General features: G+C 38.7%; 1 protein-coding gene across 7 annotated transcripts in view; it reads left to right on the forward strand.

Annotated features, from left to right (window-relative positions):
• The window catches only part of OSBPL8 (oxysterol binding protein like 8), a 95,707-nt gene that overhangs the window by 34,799 nt on the left and 43,279 nt on the right, over positions 1-17,629 (forward strand). For 2 of the 7 annotated variants that reach the window (XM_063322891.1, XM_063322892.1), the window contains exon 3: positions 9,636-9,773. Coding sequence is in view for 5 of the 7 variants with exons in the window: in XM_063322892.1 (XP_063178962.1) it covers positions 9,683-9,773 (91 nt within the window). In the remaining 2 variants the exon portion in view is untranslated. Of the gene's footprint in view, positions 1-4,615; positions 4,653-8,984; positions 9,111-9,635; positions 9,774-17,629 lie in introns of those variants that run through there. The other 5 variants (XM_063322889.1, XM_063322890.1, XM_063322894.1 and 2 more) reach the window with 5 other exon arrangements.

Genomic DNA, 17,629 nt, shown 5'->3' on the forward strand with positions numbered 1-17,629 from the left:
GGGGTGCTGGTGTACGGCCAGCTTAACATGGGCCAGCAGTGTGCCCAGGTGGCCAAGAAAGCCAACAGCATTCTGGCTTGTGTCAGGAATAGCGTGGCCAGCAGGAGTAGGGAAGTGATCGTGCCTCTGTACTCGGCACTGGTGAGGCCTCACCTCGAGTGCTGTGTTCAGTTCTGGGCCCCTCTGTACCAGAGGGGCATTGAAGCACTGGAGCATGTCCAGAGGAGAGCTACCAGGCTGGTGAGGGGTCTGGAGACCAGGTCCTATGAGGAGAGGCTGAGGGAGCTGGGCATGTTTAGCTTGGAGAAGAGGAGGCTGAGGGGAGACCTCATTGCCCTCTACAGCTACCGGAAAGGAGGCTGGAGAGAGGTGGGTGTTGGCCTCTTCTCCCAGGTGAACAATGACAGGACCAGAGGAAATGGTCTGAAGTTGCGGCAGGGGAGGTTTAGATTAGATATTAGGAAGAATTACTTTACTGAAAGAGTGGTCAGGCACTGGAACAGCCTGCCCAGGGAGGTGGTTGAGTCACCATCCCTAGAGGTGTTCAAGAAACGTCTAGATTTGGCACTTCAGGGCGTGCTCTGAAGGGCAGAGATTGTAGATTGTTTGGTTGGACTCGATGATCTTAAGGGTCCTTTCCAACCATGAAGATTCTTTGTAAGGTTAGCTTTACCTTTTATCCTGTGTGCTTAGGCACCTGAAGTGTCATCTCAGAATAACTTTTTTTTTAACTGACGGTATATTGTGATTGGCTACTTTAAGCATATCTTATCAAAATATTATTTAGTGGAGTAACTGTCTATCTTAATTGCAGTTACAATGTGAAGTTTTGTGTGTTGTCCCACAACTGTTAAAAACATTTTTGAAAGCTCATCTGGGAGTCTAATATACTTGGTCTGGTGTACACCATAGTAAAAAGTTGAAAATGAAATATTAAAAAAGGGTATATTTTAAGAGAGATTGGACCCAGTAATTTTGAAGACCTTGAGTGTATGCAAATCCTGACACTTCACAGAATTTTTAATTTTTTGAAGGTTTGTGTTTGAGATTTTTCTGTATTTCTGACTGTAGGTACAATCTGATTTTTTAATTTTTTTTAATTCCATTTGTCTGATTAAAATCCACAAAATACATGAGTTGCAAACATGTGTGAAGAATACTGATCAACATTTTGCTACATGGTTTAAGTCCTTTGGGGGGTTTCTAGGAGGTACCTGAAAAAGCCCATTTTCCAGGTGTCAGCTTTCTAATGTGTTATTTGGCTTACCTGTAAAAGAAAAACAGTGGAGGAGATCACAGAACTTGTTATTGTGTGTTTTTCTTTACAGAATCTAGGGAGACAAGTCTTACATTAAATGCTTTTCCTGTCTAATAATTAGGTTGATATATACTGTATCTGTTATGACAGCTCAGCAAACTGTTTTTGTAGTCTGGCACCATTAAATCAGTGCAGAATACTAGGCACTTTGGTTTTGTATTTGGTTTTTCCTTGAAGTATAGAATAGAGGTCCTTTTTACTGATCAGCTTTGCAGGTTGGGTTAGTGGTCCTGAATTTAAATGTAACATGATTAATCTTAGTGATTTACAAGTATTAGAGAATGTCTTCAGGAACAGTCTGTCTACAGCAGGGCGAAAGCTCTAACTTGGCTTTAAAACACTTAAACTCTATTAAGAATTTAACTGTAGGTTTAGATGTAAATCTAGTAAGTATTTTTAAAAAACGTGTCTTTCGCAATGTGAGATTCAGACCTTCTAGAATGACATATGTTTTTGCTTTTACCCTAATTTTCAACAGGAAAAGGATTTTGTTTTATAGGACAAGTTGGCAGATACAATTTTAGATTCAGTAGCAGTTGTTATAAGCTTTATTTCTGAGAAATGAATGTTTAAAAATAGTACTTTTCTGAAGCACAGAGCTGCTTTTGTATGAAAACAGAATTGTGGCTGATGACTTTTTTGATGGTTTATATTGCTGGTTTTATTCCTTAGTCTTAATCTAAAACTTAACTGGGAGGAGGGCTAGGTTTTGTATGTTTTGGTAGCAATATTTTTAACTAAATGTGCCTCGGCAGAAGCTAAATCAGTCACGTAGTATTGAGAACCTCCCTTGTCGAAGGACTTGTTCTGTAATCTGTAATCAAAGTCTTCAATTAAATAAATGTGAAAATAAGGGTAGGCAGTGTTTCTGGAAATAAGTGTGTGTTTCTCTTAATTTTATATATTTGGAATAAAAATTGTGGGATGTGATAGACAGGAATGCCCCGAGGGCATTCTTTTCAGAGAAAACATTGAAGTAGTAAAACTGTCACATTTTGTTCCCTTAGGGGTTTGAATCCCGGATCTGCAGTGATATGAATTGCAGATGATAGAGGTGCAATAGGCTATTGGAAAATGAAGAGGTCTTTTTGTCCAAAAGAGTCTCATTTGAGTATCTTAACATCTTGCATCAATATTTAGAAACATATATTCTGGAAGCTTTAGGTAAATATGCAGGCCCAAATTGTTCTAACGAAGAGAGGGAGTTGACCAGCAACGGAGGCAGTTTGGTGTGTAAACAGAATGTCTGTTGGAGAAGATCAGGGACAGAGTTAGCCAGGCTTGTGTTTCAGCCTCTGGCGTAGGAGCTGTTTATACCAGTTCATAGGATTAACCATGCAATGCTAAAATATTTACATAAAAAGCCCCTGCATCGTCTCGGGTGACGGGTTGCCCTGCTCTGTGGTGTCATGTTGTATCTTGGTCAAGGCTGCTTGAGAGGCAGGCAGTGAGACAGGACCTGCTGCCGTGCTTTTTCACTCTGTTTCTTCAACCTGTAAGTACGTACCGCGAGCGAACATGCTGTCTGAGTCTCAGGAACTTCTGATCCTGTATGTCTGTTAACAATTTATTTTTCCAGTTCTCTTCTCTCGCTTCCCAACTTTTAGTGTGAAATAAAGCAGACCGGTGCTGAATAGTGGTGTTCCCATTCCTTCAGCTGGTTGCTGGATCTCTGTACAGTTACAGCAGACTCCTTTATCTTGCTCTTTTGCACTCACTATTGTCTTGAATCTAAAACCGGCATAGGATAATACAGTTATTGCCAGAACGTAACGTGTTTCCTAGTCTGCAGTATGTTACCTGTACATTAAAATGAAATGCGTCGCCTTAAAAACCATTGAATTCTTGAATGCGTTTCATGTGCTAGTACATAAGCCTGTCTGGTAAGTCCATGGGTTCCCTTAGCAGTGTTTCACTCTTTGACCTAAATTTAGTCTCTCACAGGGAGAGAAGATTGTTTACCAAGTGCGCTTATAATTTATTTCAGCTTCTCTTGTTTAATCAAGTCCTTTTCCAGAAAGTGCAAAATTATGAAAGAAGGGTTCCCTCCCTTCCTTTCCACCTTTCCAAAGCTGTGTACTGCAATTGTAGTATTCTGATTGCAATACTTTACACTTTCACATTGCAGTTTCAATTTAACACGCCTAAGCAGCTTCGAGGGATAAAAATCCGTGTTTTGAGATCAAGAGCGTAAGACAAGACTCCTGCTTCCGAAGATTTTTCTTTTTCTTTTTCACATTTCCTGCTGTTTAGTCCTGATAACAGAGAGGCAAGACTGGATCCTCGTTAAAGCACGGCAAGGATTTCTCTCCTTTATGGAGCAGAAGGTTTTTGCTTGGGATATAGAAGATACAGTATGTTTGGATTTATCTTATTTTTAAGGAGGAAATGTTAATGCTGATCAGTTTGTTTGTTTTCTCCTCCTTTTCTGTTATTCGTGGGTTTCAAAGGTAGTAAATCCTTTAAGACATAGGTGGAACTTACCTTACATCTGAGCACAGATTGTGGCCTTGGGTAGTAATGATTTATAAAAGATTTGATCGAATGTCGGAAAGGAGTACACGGTATTACAATGTAATTACTCTCCTGTAGTGCCTATATTTGATGCATTCAGTGGGACAGAGATCATTTTTTTTATACAACTTGATTCTTTGGAAATACTTTGATATAAAATGTCCTCCTAAATTTAAAACTGCGCTGCTTGTCTGGCATCCTAAGCATTTTAAAATGTTACCTGTATTTGTAGATGAACTGAATCTGTGGCTTCTAAGTTCGTGTTTGTGTGCAAAAACAATTAGGCTTAGATCTGTCATTAGTGGGTGCTTGCACATTACTGATTGCTTAAAGGTTTTGTCTTTCCAAAACACCTGTCTGAAAGTGGAGCAGTTTTGGAAACAAATCTTGTGTTATTTCAGCTTTCTTCAGAGCTTGTCTTCTGAAAACATTACAGCTAAAAATTTCTTAAAATGTATAGCGTATCAAGTCATATGAGCACTAAATTGCTGATGGAGAGGTTACACTCAGAATTAGCAGTTGGAGCAGTTGCTGTTTACTAACCATATACAATGATGGCTTCTATAAGCATATTTGTCAGTTTTGTTGCTTCAACTTTTCGAAACTGCTAAGTCTCTTGAGGTCTTGCCTTCGGTATTGAGGTGCATGTTGTATTTTAGTCATGAACTAACACTGTTTTCATTGTCCTTCTTTCCCGCTGCTGCTACTTTTGTGCACTTGCTTCTTCCTGGCCTGGATTTTTTTGTTTGCTGTTCTTCGTTCTTCAATTGTATGTGTGCACAGCATCATGGTGATAACAGAGACTCTCATGGACCATCAAGTAAGTGGCTCCCCTCTCCTACAGTATGTTTATACATATGTTCATAATAGCATATATCTTTGCAGATATGGTGTTGGGCTAAATACTGGGTTTTCTTCTGTGTTGTCATTGGGAAGCTGAAGTACAACAGGAATTTACTGTTGGAAAAGTATTTTACCTGGCATACTACTCATCTAAGTGTTTCCCTGCATTAACCATTTTTATTTTTTTTTTTTAGTGGGAAAAGTTTATTCTTCACCTCTCCCAGTCATGGCTAGAAAATAAAAATAATCTTTTAAATTACTTATCTGGAAGAAAAAAAATTATATTTATCAGTTTGAAATGAAACCTTCAAATTTTATTGTAGTGTTGACAATACAGACGTGGAAATAATGGTTCAGAAACAGTTTTATGTTTGAGCTTGTCTGTTTATGGTGCTATATGTTACACTTCATTTCTGAATATATAAATTTATTGAAATTAACAGGTGTGTATAGTGTAATACTCAAATAAGGACTGGACCTGGTTTGGTGATAGGGAAAACTTCTGTGTGTATATGTATGTGCATGAAGGGAGCAAAGACTTGTTAGTGCCATCGGTTCATGGGTGTTAGTATAATCGTGTGATTGGCAGAATAATTTTGCCTGGGATTAAGGGTTTGCATATGTGGGAAAGGAAAAGATGTAGGCACAAATTCTTTCTTTCTGTTGAGAAATATGTGCAGAAGCCGTGGCGTTAGATGATTATAGTCATTCAAAAATAACGTGGAATTGAATATAATAAAACTTTTCCTATATCTGATGTCCTTGTGCTATTTTCAAGAGTGTGGGCACTTCCACATGCTCATTGTAGAAACAGAAGACTGGGAATCTGCCACTTCAGATATTATTTTTTTTCATAGCTTTATCTGATGAAATAAATTGGCTGTAAAGACCTCAATTTGTGTTTCTTCTGATGCATGAATCTTACTGACAAACTATATATTAGTAATTTGATGGCCAGTATGAGGAAATTGAACAAAGTATGTACTATCAACTCTAATAGTTCTGTTGGTATTGAAATGTGCCCTCCAAAGAGTCGCGAGGAGGATTTGATACTTACTAAGTGATGTTTCTTCTCTAAAATAACCCACTACTCATATTCAAGGAGATGGATGGTATGGGTTTAAACTCACACAGGTGAAGGAGAGGATGGATGGAGATCTTCTTTCTCGTGGATGGGTGCTCTGAAATCTGAGTCTGAAAATAAATCACCACTTTGAGGCCATTGGGTGGAAGGAATGGTTGGCAATGCTAATGTATGTCTTGTTGGATACGTTAGGCGTATGCCTAACAAATCCGTCTTTCAAGTTGTGGAGACGGCATGTGAAATCTAAGAAGAATTAGGATCATAGGATCGTTTGGGTTGAAAGGGACCTTTAAAGATCATCTAGTCCAACCCCCCTGCTGTGGGGAGAGACATCTTCCACTAAGCTAGGTTGCTCAAAGCCCCATCCAGCCTGCTCTTGAACACTTCCGGGGATGGGGCATCCTCAGCTTCTCTGGACAACCTGTTCCAGTGTCTCACTACCCTCATTGTAAAAAATTTCCTTCCTATGTCCTATCTAAATCTGTCCTCTTTCAGTTTAAAATCGTTGCCCCTTGTCCTGTCACTACAAGCCTTGATAAAAAGTCTTTCTCCAGCTTTCTTACAAGCCTCCCTTATATATTGAAAGGCTGCTATAATGTCTCCCTGGAGCCTTCTTTTCTCCAGGCTGAACAACCCCAACTGTCTCACCTTTCTTCGTAGGAGAAGGTGCTTCAGGCCTCTGATCACTTCCATAGGTGAGGTGTTCACCAGGAACACTTAAAAAAAAATCAAGTTTTGGTTCTCCTCACCAAAACTCACTAGAAAGTGTGAGTGCTTTGAAGATTAGTCAGAAACTGCGTGTGGTTTTGCAGGTACACTGCATGTACCTGGGGACACCTGAGTCCAAAACTGTAAGTTTCAGTTTGGTATTTTGGGCAAATAAGAAAAACATGTTTGACTTGGAACATCATTTAGTCGTTCATTCTAACTTTTATTTCACAAGTGAGCAAGGTCACTAGAGTAAATGACCATTGCACTCTTTCAGTATCACTATTGGTTTTATTCTGTGAACATAACGAAATTCCAGGATAAAATCATTTCGTGCTTCAGATGAGTTCAAAATTAGTTGTAGGACCGTGAAGCATTGTCAGTAAATGGATGACTTTACATGCAGCGCATTTTTATACAGTTTATAAAATCAGTCCATCAGAAGCTATAAACAGCAGCCAAGGAGCCTCTACAAATTGCTAAATTATCAATTAATATGCACAAATTACATCTACTCTCTTAAAAAGATCTGCTTCAAGCAGTAGGTGTTTGATTTAATGGTATCTTGAAAAATCAGGTTTGTTACTAGCATAACTTTTCCCTCTTCTTTCTCCTTTCCAAGTATTTTTTCCTTTTCTTTATAATAGTTTTCTTTGTTTCCATCTCTGTCTTTTAAGGTTCCAGAGCTCCTGCCATAAGATGCTTAAGGCATATCTTTACAGATCTCGTTAACTCCCTGAAGGTCCTGCTGATTTTACAGTGGTAAAAAATCAGGACATTAGTCAGTCTTTTAGAGAAAAAAGATGGAAGCCTCTTAGTGATCTTATTCACTGTCCCCTGCTCAAAGCAACAGGTATGCTCTCCCTTGCCTTGTTTTCTCCCTCATCCCAAAGCAAACGTCTGAGCATCAGGGTGAGGCATTTTGAAGGAAGGGGACAACTTCTCCCTAGTGGCTGCTACAGCGTGAATAGACATTTATATTCTTAATTGATTTATTTCCATTTGTTTAGTACTTTTATGATGCTTTTTATAAAAAAGGAGATTTTAAAACTTTCCTGCTAATCGTCCTTCAGCTTTATAAATTGAATTTCTCAAAAGCCCACTTGATTTAAGTTCATCTTGAATCCCCAGGTATGCAAAGTGCTTACCACAAGATATTCTATGTTAGGTGATACATGAACTGTATTTTGTAGGAAAAGAGCTCGTCTGACACTGCTAGCAGTCTTTGCAGGACCCAAATTGAGTCTGCAGACTAACGAAGGTGCATGAATTCAATAGTGAACTTGAAGCTTGTAACCCTGTGGGTGTTATTGAGTTAACATCACTGAGTTCAGTTCATGCTTTGGTAAAACTTGAGTGCAGAGCTTGCTTATGCTCCAGATTGCTGGCCAATACTGCCTCAGAAATGATTGCGTCTCAGCAGCTTAAAAAAACTTTGGAATTTCCAAAGCTTAAAAAAAAGCTATCAGTGCTGCATGCTGCCTGTTCAGAAACAAGCCTTCTGCCCAGGTCACTCAAGGAAAGGTCGTTAGTGCCATTCCTGCTGCAAAGGGGGTCTCCAACATGTCTGGCAGCGCGGCAGGCAAGGTGCTCACCTGTGGGGCCAGAGCACTGCCCACAGTGGGGGGGCTGGCCAGGGACACCTGCGTGAGGGGCTGCGAAATGCCATTCTTATGTAGCTGAATGGCCGGTGGCTCTTAGAGGGTGCCTTTCAGCTAGTTGGTTCAATATTGGTACTTACTTCCCCGCACCTTAAACATTTTTAAAACAAGTAAGCATAGCTCATTCCCCTTGAAGAGACCCATTTTGTGTGAGCCTGTGAAGTAGCTGTTTTCTAGCTCCCCTTTTATTTTTCAGTTCAGATACTTTTGTGGTGCAGTCCCTTCCCAAGACTTCGGCAACTCCCCTGCTCCCCTCCTTTCCCCTTACTTGTAGCTGCAGGAAAAGGAAAAGCTAGTTTGGTGGTACCGTAAGAAGAGCAAAGTCAGTCACTACTTTGAAGTATTGGCCTTCTGGCACTGACAGACTTGAACTCTGAACTGGTAAAATGAGCTCTTTACCTCTGCTGTCCGTCTCCTCACATATTTTTCCAAAGCAGCAGTCTGCATAGGGTATAGTTTGTCTGTAACAGAGCTTTAGATGGTTTATCTCATGTAGGAAAATAGTACAGGGGAATATCCTGGCATCCTTGCATTCTTCATACTGCCTTGTGTTTATGCTAGGCTTTGCTGTAAAAATGGTTCCGTTACTGTAGTAATAGTAGAAATAAAGCTACGAGGAGGGCCTCTTTGCCCTTTGCAGATTCCTTTCAGAAAAAGGAACTTATTTGTTTAGGCTAGATCTTCTACTGAACTTGTAAAACAGTTTGAAGAAAGGTTGGGAATTCTTAAAATGAGCTGTGTCATAAGTTCCAATCTTTTAGGCAGGCTCTTCTTCAGTGAGAAACTTTTGTTTCCCCCTCTGATCTCTTTTTGTCAGTCTGTCTACTTCCACAAGACATGTGTTCCTGAGTCAGCCATTCGTTCTTCCACTATCAAAAAGGTACCATTTTGTTGTGTGCAGCTTAAAGAAATGTACAGACGCCATAAACAGGATGGCTGGCCAGGCGATCCTACAAATAGCTAAAGACATCCAACAAGTCTGGTAAGACTGGTAATATTCAAGGATAGTAACTCTTCTGCTTTAAACCTTTCCCTTGACAGAGTCTATACATGATCTTTATTAATAAGACTTGTTTCTTGTGATGTATGTGCATATGTTCATCTTAGCTTTCTGGGATGGTGGCACAGCTTGATCTGGCAAGCCGTTTTCTGGGTTGGCTGTGTTGTGGCTAGTTAAACCAAGAACAATCACAAAAGTGGCAAAGAAAGCAGGATTTTGTAAGTTAAGTAACAGCTCAGTGCTGTATCTGTATTCAGTAGCAGCCTTTCCTACGTCCTTCTAGTTTTCGTTTTCATCTTCTGCCTCATGTCTTAGACCAGTCTCGTTGGCTCCTTTCTGCTGTCCCCTCCAAAGCAAATCTCTGGTTTGAAATCCTTATTTTCAAGAATGAAAAATTGTGCAAGACAGCATTTGAATACCAGTTTCACAGATAGCAGTGAAGTTGTTAATAGAAATCTATGCACAAGCACATAGCATCATTGAATGAGCATCCATTTTCTATTTCAGCAGCGGTAACAAACAGTGATGAATCACAGCTTTTAACTCCAGGAAAAATGAGCCAGCGCCAGGGGAAAGAAGCCTATTTTACTCCAACCAAAGAGTTATTCCAGCCTTCTCTCAGCCCAGGAACTGGCCACAGCCATGGTAAGACAAAGCTTTTTCTTTTACAGAGGTTTTAAAGAACTTAAATGCTGACATTAATTATCTGTTCCAAATGTTGGTTCAAAAACACGGTCTTTCACAATGAAGAGGTAAGGAAGAAGGCATATTGAAATATTGTATGTAATTCTTTGCATCCTATGTATTAATCACAAAGTGAAAGAAATGCATTACGTGGTACACTAGTTTATTAAAGCATGTTATGATGTGTGGGAGAACAGTCCACCTGATGGTAAATCATTACCTGTGTGTAATCCTGTAACTGATCGTCACATTAATGTCTCATGTATTTAGTTGTTGTCCTGGCCCTGTGTCTTTACACAGAAGTGTTATGATACACCAGCTAAGCCTGGAACCTTTGTGGAAAGATCTTTTAACAATTACTTCTACTGAAAGGCCCTTCCCTTTAGGAAAGGGGAAAAAAAATTACCTCAACACTACCTTTTGCCAGCTTTCAAACAGTCCTCTGCCTTGCTAAATCTCTTGAAAACAAACTCTGAGGGGATCTGCGTGAGCTGATTGGATGCAAAATGAAACTTGTCAGTAGACCTGACATGTTGATAGTCTGTTTAAAAAAAACAAAACAAAAAAACCAAACCAACAACCAAAACAAAAAGCAAGCCTTAATTACTCTCCTAGTGTTTATTTGCATTTGAAACTGCTTCTGTTGTCCTGTTGCCTAGGGTATGGTTAGACATGTTTGTTATGCTGTGTGGAGTCCTTAGTGAAAACTGAAAACTTCAGGCTTTTTTCATTAACATTCTCTCTCCTTTTACTCTTGGCAGCCATGCAAGTCATCTATGCTTCCTTTAGTTCTTGTCATGAGTAGTGTTTCTGAGATTATTTATTTTTTGGTATGAGCCCCCCTAACTCCTGTAGTGTGCTTTCTCAAAGTAATGATATTAGTCCATCAGAGTAATAAAGACAGTTTCTCAGGTAACTTTGAATCACTTTCTTGTTTTCCCATTCAGTACCACTCAGATAAAAAGACAAAAGCTTTGAAACCAAAGATAATTGTTAACAGGTTGAATCTGGTAGTCTTTTAGTGTATTTTAAGAATTATTATGGTAGTATTTTCAGTGCTAACCATAGGTAGCTCTGATATATTTTCTAAAAGCTGCTGTTATCTCACTGGAACAGCACCTGATGTTTTCTGGCTTGTGTTGTGTTTAGTCTGGAATTATTTTCTGTAGAATATACATATATAACTTGTTTGTAATTTTATGTTTTTTGGTTATTCTCTCTATGTACTGTGTTGTATCCCTTATTAGACAAATGTTGTAGTTATATAAATGTATTTGAATATTATATCAAAGTCTTCCTTTTAATGTTGCTATTCCCACTAATTTATAACAGGAAACTGTTGTGCTTTTTTAAGGGCTTTCACTCATAGGAAGGTCATTAAAACTGGTTTGAAAGGCACTAAGACTTGATTATGCTATGTCAAACTCCTTGCAGATATTAAATCTTCTCTTCTGCTTTTTTTCCCCTCTTATTATTTCTAGGCTTATATAAGTGATTTTAAGCTCGTTAAAGGTATCTGTGTCTTTTTTAGCATCAGTCATCACTGACTTAGTCTTTCAGGAGCATTATTAGAAGAGAGACTGTAGTTTCATGAACTAATTGGCTTGCAGTCAGTTTAAGTAGTTGAAAAGGTATCATGTGGGCTAGGCTTCAGTAACCTTTAATTACTAACTTCTAGTCTATCTGCAACTCAGGAGGCATAGATTTGATTTTTATGGAGGTGGTTGATCCACATTTAGAAGTTGGGTGGTTATTCTGTGGTAGTTATTCTTACAGGGAAATTACAGTGCTGGTGAAAATGTGAGCTTATTGCATAGGGAAAAGAAATGCTGTGCAAGCCTGAAAAATATGAAGAGCAGAGTTTAAAGTGATGGTGTACTTGAGGCTGACAGTTGTAAATGAAGTCCAATTAACAAAGGTCTTTACAATATACCTGTAGTATTATATGATGAGAATATGCAGAAATATAATAAATGTTTAGATAAAGTATTTAAAGACATTTACTATGAACTAAATGGAGATACTTTTAGTCACTGGCACCTGAATGCATCCTTAGGAGATGGGTAATGTAAATAAACAATTCAAAAGCATGCTAGGCACAGGATAAAAGAGAATTCAAACAGAAAAAAATGTAAGATACAGTCTACAAAGAACTGATTTAATGTGTATAAAGGGGAGCTGTGACATGGATACTTGGCTTTTGCTGCTGGACAGTTTGATGATGTTGGATGCTATTTGGCCATTGTTACCTAGGTTATATTTCCTGCTGCCTGAATAAAAAAGCCTATGTGGAAAAGCAAATTTTGTATAGAGCTTGTGGTTAAAAATAATTGAGTTCAGATGAAATCAAACCTATGAAGAGGCAGTCTTTGGAGCAACCAGTACTTTGCTGTTAGGGGGGGGAAACACCACCATGTGTGTCGAGTTCCTTGGCTGGCCAGCAGCCGTCCAGGGAGAGGCATGCTCAGTGCCCATCACTTGGAAAATCTACTGGAACAAGCTTAATTAGTGTCTTCTGCTTGTGTTTTAAGTAAGATCCTGATTACAAGTATTACAAATATGATTGAAAGTAGATGAGAACTTGAGTCTTAATATGAGGGAGTCGAGGTAAACATTTAGCATCTGTTTGGGCCATTAGCTCCCTATTTGGAACCAAGGGTGAACCATGTAATGTGTCATTATGAAGTTGTAGGTGGTATTTATTTAATGATTTTAAGTGCTTCAGTGTATAAATACTGGGTTTTAATTTACGTGACCATAGCTCTGGATTTCTTTTATTTTCCTGTTGTTGGTTTCTTAGTTTAAAACATTGCTGCTTCTTTCTTTGCTCCTTTCGCTCTTGTGATATGGAACTGAGTATGTCATCTGAGCCAGGGATGGGAGTCTTCTTTTTGGAGTCCAGTACAGATCTGTTTTATGACTGCAGAGCATTGTTTAGTGATTGTTCAGAAAAAGTCTGTTTATGTTGTTGTTCTGCGTAATGTTTGCAGGAAGAAGTTGCACCTTCTTATTTTACACGATATTTTTAAGATTCTTGAAGATATGCTGTCCTTTATTCTGAGGCTGAAGACAAGCTTATCTTTTGGGCTACAGACTGGCCTTTAAAGGTCTAGAGGTCAGACTCGCTCCCTTAGAAAGCTTCAGCAAGGTTGTTTGACAGAAATATATTAGAAAAACTGATGGTGGGGATTGTGCTTGTTTATTACGCTTACCAGTTTATGTAACCAATTCAGAATTTTAGTGTTGCAAGGCTAACTCAGCTGTATATAGCATTGGTCCTGAGATGGACTTGTAATTTTAATTATTGTGGCTTTAATTTATTTCTGCCTTGTCCATCATTAGTGAACTAGAGGGTCAGAATAAGCCAATCCTGATCATATCACTGCAGTTATAATTTGTTCCGTGGAATAAATTTGTTGAGCCTCCAAATGTCAGTGGCTTTAAGTTGGATAATAGCAAAATACAAGTGACATCTAGGGTAAAAAGTGGTAACACTTGGATGTGTTGAGGTACAAGAGACATCAAAACGAACCTAAAAACTAGCTTTTTGCATCCACAGTGTGCTAGAAAGGATTTAATAAAGGTATAAAGTTGACTTAACTAGGCAACCTTTTGCATTCTACGTGGTACCACCATTTCTAGAAAGCCATCAGTATAACTTTTCATGGGAACTTTAAGCTCAACTGCACAAAGGAGAGCATTGTGATTATGGAGCTTCTCAGCACCATAACTCAGGAACTCCTCGTGGAAGGGGCCTTGCACAGCTCCACATAGAGTTGACCTTGAAAACTTTTACTGATTTTCCCCACTTTTCATTGTATTTGTTTAAGAAAGCAGTTTCTAGACTCTCATTCAACAGATCACTCAAATGGATTACTTTGCTTCTCAAATCAGGGTGGGAAGTGATCAAGCAGTGATAAAGATTTGGCAAGAATTTGGAAGATCGAACTTTCTGAAGGAAATCTTTTTTCCCCACATACAGTCTTTAATTCTAACTTTTGAAGTCTTTAATTGTCCTTTCATAACACCTATCAAGGTAGTCATGTCTCTAACTTGTCAATGCTGTGTATTGCATGGGAATGTTGCCTTCTGGTATATGTTGTATGTTCAGATCATTGTTGGTTTTCTTCTGCCTTATATGCTAGGCAATGAGACCTTCCTACTTCTCCCGGCCTTCAACATACCAGATGATTGTACTTCGTTTTTTGCTAAATACTTTATTTAGAATTGTCAGACTTGGAATTGAACTGAAATAATTCAGTACCCTTTTGATGTAAACTTTAATAAATTTGGGGAGTTAGCTTTTGCTGTAAATCTTTGCTTATGTTTGTGGAATAGTGTGTTTTTAGGCTTTGGTGAACTAGCGTGGCCTTGACAACTCACCAAGACCATATTTTTGTAAGTGCAGTGCATATAGATACTAGGACTGATAAAACATCTTTCAATTCTAGCAGTTGACACATAGATTGAACAATGCTAATTTAGCTCATTTTCTGTGTTTGCATTCTATAGTTGAAAATGTTACTAGCCATTAATGAACAAACTACTAAACTTTTGTCGAGCTTATTTGGGGGATTTTACTTTTTTTTAACCTACCTATGTGTGACAAAAAGGAATCATTGAAAAAACTATTTTATTACAGTTAAAAAAACCCACATGGAAAATATAGAGTCCAAGACTGCATTTTCAAAAGCTGTAGAGCACAACTCTGCTTGTTGATGTAAGCTGTTTATGTTGTTACACAAATTATCCCTGGTAAATTGGATTCTTGTAAATCTTGTTAACTCAGACTTACATTAGGATACCGCTTTATTTATTTGATAAAATGCATTAATGTAGAAATAATGATCACTTAAAATTTATGAAAAAAATCAGAAGTCTCCTCAGAAAGGGATTTCAGTATTTTCTAGTTTACAAATATTCTGTTAAAACATATTTCAGACTTTTTAGGAAAACAGCATAAGTGCTTAAATAATAAGCTGTAATTGTGGTAAAGAGAGAAATCTAATTAAGATACTGATACTAAAAATTCTGTAATAGGATGTTTGAAAATGCCTGACTTTTCTTTTTTAACAGTATTCACGTTGCCTGTTTATGGCTTTGTTTAATGAGAGTTTGTGCTGTTGTTACTTGTGTGCCTTTCAGTGTGTGTTACAAAGTATATATGATTAAATGCTTTTCTACTTTTTAACTTGCTAGTAACTTGCATACGTGTTTATTTGTTTGGGAGATAATCTCCAGTCTTATTTTTTAAGAGTGTGAAGAGGTGAAGATCCACATGAAGAAGAATGGAAAATTCACAACATTCATTAGAGAAACATTTTGCGATTTTCAGTTTTTGTGGATTTGAATGAGGACTCTAAATTTGCAGATAGTGCTAACGAGAGCATCATCCAAATTTAAACAGGAATAAATAGCAGTGGTGCTTGTGTTGACAATATTATATTTAATACTTTAAGGCTGGCAACTCAGCAAATGATGCATTAAGATTTTGGAGCTCCAGTTTCTATATTTCATGTGGGTAACAATGACCTGTGCAGACAAGCTTTCTGGCTCAAGAACTCTGCTGCATCAGCCCTCAGTATTTTTCCTGTCTTTATTCAAAGCATTAACAAGATGCACATGGGGTGAAAGCGTGAGTAGTATCTGGGAAGAGCATGTTCGGACGATGAAGATTGAAGAGGTATTTTACAATAATGTAAATTTTGAGCTAAGTTAACAGCTTCTTGCTGTCTTCTTTTTTCTTTTTCTTTTTCTTTTTTTTTAAAGTCAGTTCATCAAATAAGGGTAAGAAGTGAAAGTGTGTGCCCAGAAGGAGATTGAGCTGGGAAGAGAAATGGGATCTGCCCCTCCTTTCCAGTAGAGCAGTAGCATTTTTAGTTCAGTTTGCAATATGATGAAAGTGTATGATGTTTTATGTGACTGAGAAACAGAAGGGGCTTAGGTGCAGGGAGGTGGATTGACAGTGGAAGCAGAATTACAGGTCTGCCAAAAATTATCCCAATGAATAGAAAGGAGGAGGTGAAGCTGATTTTGGAGTAGAATAAGGGCATTTTTGGCTCTGCTGAGCCTGTACTAAAGGCTGTTTGCTCCAGAGTAAACATCTAAAGGACATGCTAGGATTTTAATCCATAGGACACTGCATTTGGGGAGAAAAATGCAAAGGTAACTGTTTTTGCATGTCAGAGAAGGTGGAGAGTGAAAAATAGATGTTTTCAAGCAGTAGGTCCTAAAGAACACTTCATACTTGCTGGAGGGACAAGATGCCTTTGGGGCCTTAATGACCAAGAAAATACAAGACTTGGACATTACTGTGTATCCAAGGCAGCTAACAAGTTAAAGGTGGTTTATTAGAGACTTGTACAGCTTGCAGCCTGTAAAAAACATTTGTTTCAGGTGTTTGGCTCAGTTGACAGCAGAAACAGCATGTTTTGTTTGACCAGGCAGTAAGAAATATCTGGAGCTTCTGACTCTCATCATACGCGTTCTGGCTCACTGGTGGTCTGCATGCAAGAAGCTCTGGAGACATAGCACCAGTCTCCTCTTACCAGCTGTTAGGGGAAGATTGATTACTTTGGTTCAGTGGAAGGAAAGATACAGCCCCATGTCAGTGAACTCGAAGCCTTTTTGAAGTATTGAGCTCTACCTGAGATGGGCTTTGGTCCTTTGGCCAGATTTCTGTCAGGAGGTCACAAGAGCCTGTTCATTCATACAGGTGCACGAGGCTGAAGCTGCAGCGGCGAGGCACTGCATTGGAGCTGGAGAGAGAAATCCTGCATGCCTGTGGTTATGGCAGATGTGTGCATTGACCATGGGGGAGGCTTGTAACTCCACTGGTAGAATACTCATTGAAGCTTAAATGCGAGCTCTGACTTTTCTTTCAGCTAGCATTTTCAGAGTGTTAATATTTCTTTTTGATAACGGTATTTGGCTTGCAGATGGTAAAATCTTGCCAACCTATCTGGTTCCAAATGAAGCTGTTTCCTGGGCGGTTGGGTTGTGTCCTACCTTTGATAATGATTTCTGTTTTTATTCTCCTGTTTCCTTTGACTTTACTCTCTACAGACTAAGACTTAGTCATGGAAGTAACTTCATGCAATCTCCTGTTTCCCTCTGCTATATATGCCCTTTAAATAGAGAAGAATGGCTAAATAATTTATTATCTTGGTACAGTAAGAACAACTTATGAAGCATGTCGTGTTTTTTTTACCTCACTTCGTCTTTCCATAAGACTGTCTCACTCTCTCAGCACTAGACAAGAAACCGCCAGTGTGCTTGTTGAGGCTGTCCAACAAGCTCAGTTTTTCAACAATTATTAACAGTAATATTGCTTCTGAAGTCAGGTACCTTCTCTGTAGAGTAAGTGCTTCTAATGTCTTAGAAAAATGTTAATGCTTTTGCTTTCTCCTGCCGCGTGGGAATTCTGTCTAAAACCTTGTAAGCCCTTGCACTTGGAGAGTCTTGGTCTCTCTTGCTGTATTCTTGGGAGGTATTTTAATTTGTCTTACTTTGTCTTTCAATGCGGAGGAAGTATTTTGTAATTAGCAGTGTGTAGGAGCCATGTGGACTGGTTCTCTAGGTAGTTCTGGATTAATATCTGTTGTACTGCTGCAGGGACCTGACCCCAGTGACACGGGTAGCCACCTTTCGGTTTTATGACGGAGCATCTCATGGAGGTGAAGCCCCACTTTGTCAAAATTGTGTGACATGTTTGGAACAGCTTTAGTGATGTGTGTCTCAAATGGGTTGTGAGTAAGGTTCTAACTCACAGTAATCAAGGAAGGACTTTGACCTCTAAATAATCTAGTTTTAGCTTG

This window comes from Chroicocephalus ridibundus, chromosome 1 (genome assembly GCF_963924245.1).
Source record: "Chroicocephalus ridibundus chromosome 1, bChrRid1.1, whole genome shotgun sequence".
Lineage (NCBI taxonomy): Eukaryota > Metazoa > Chordata > Aves > Charadriiformes > Laridae > Chroicocephalus > Chroicocephalus ridibundus.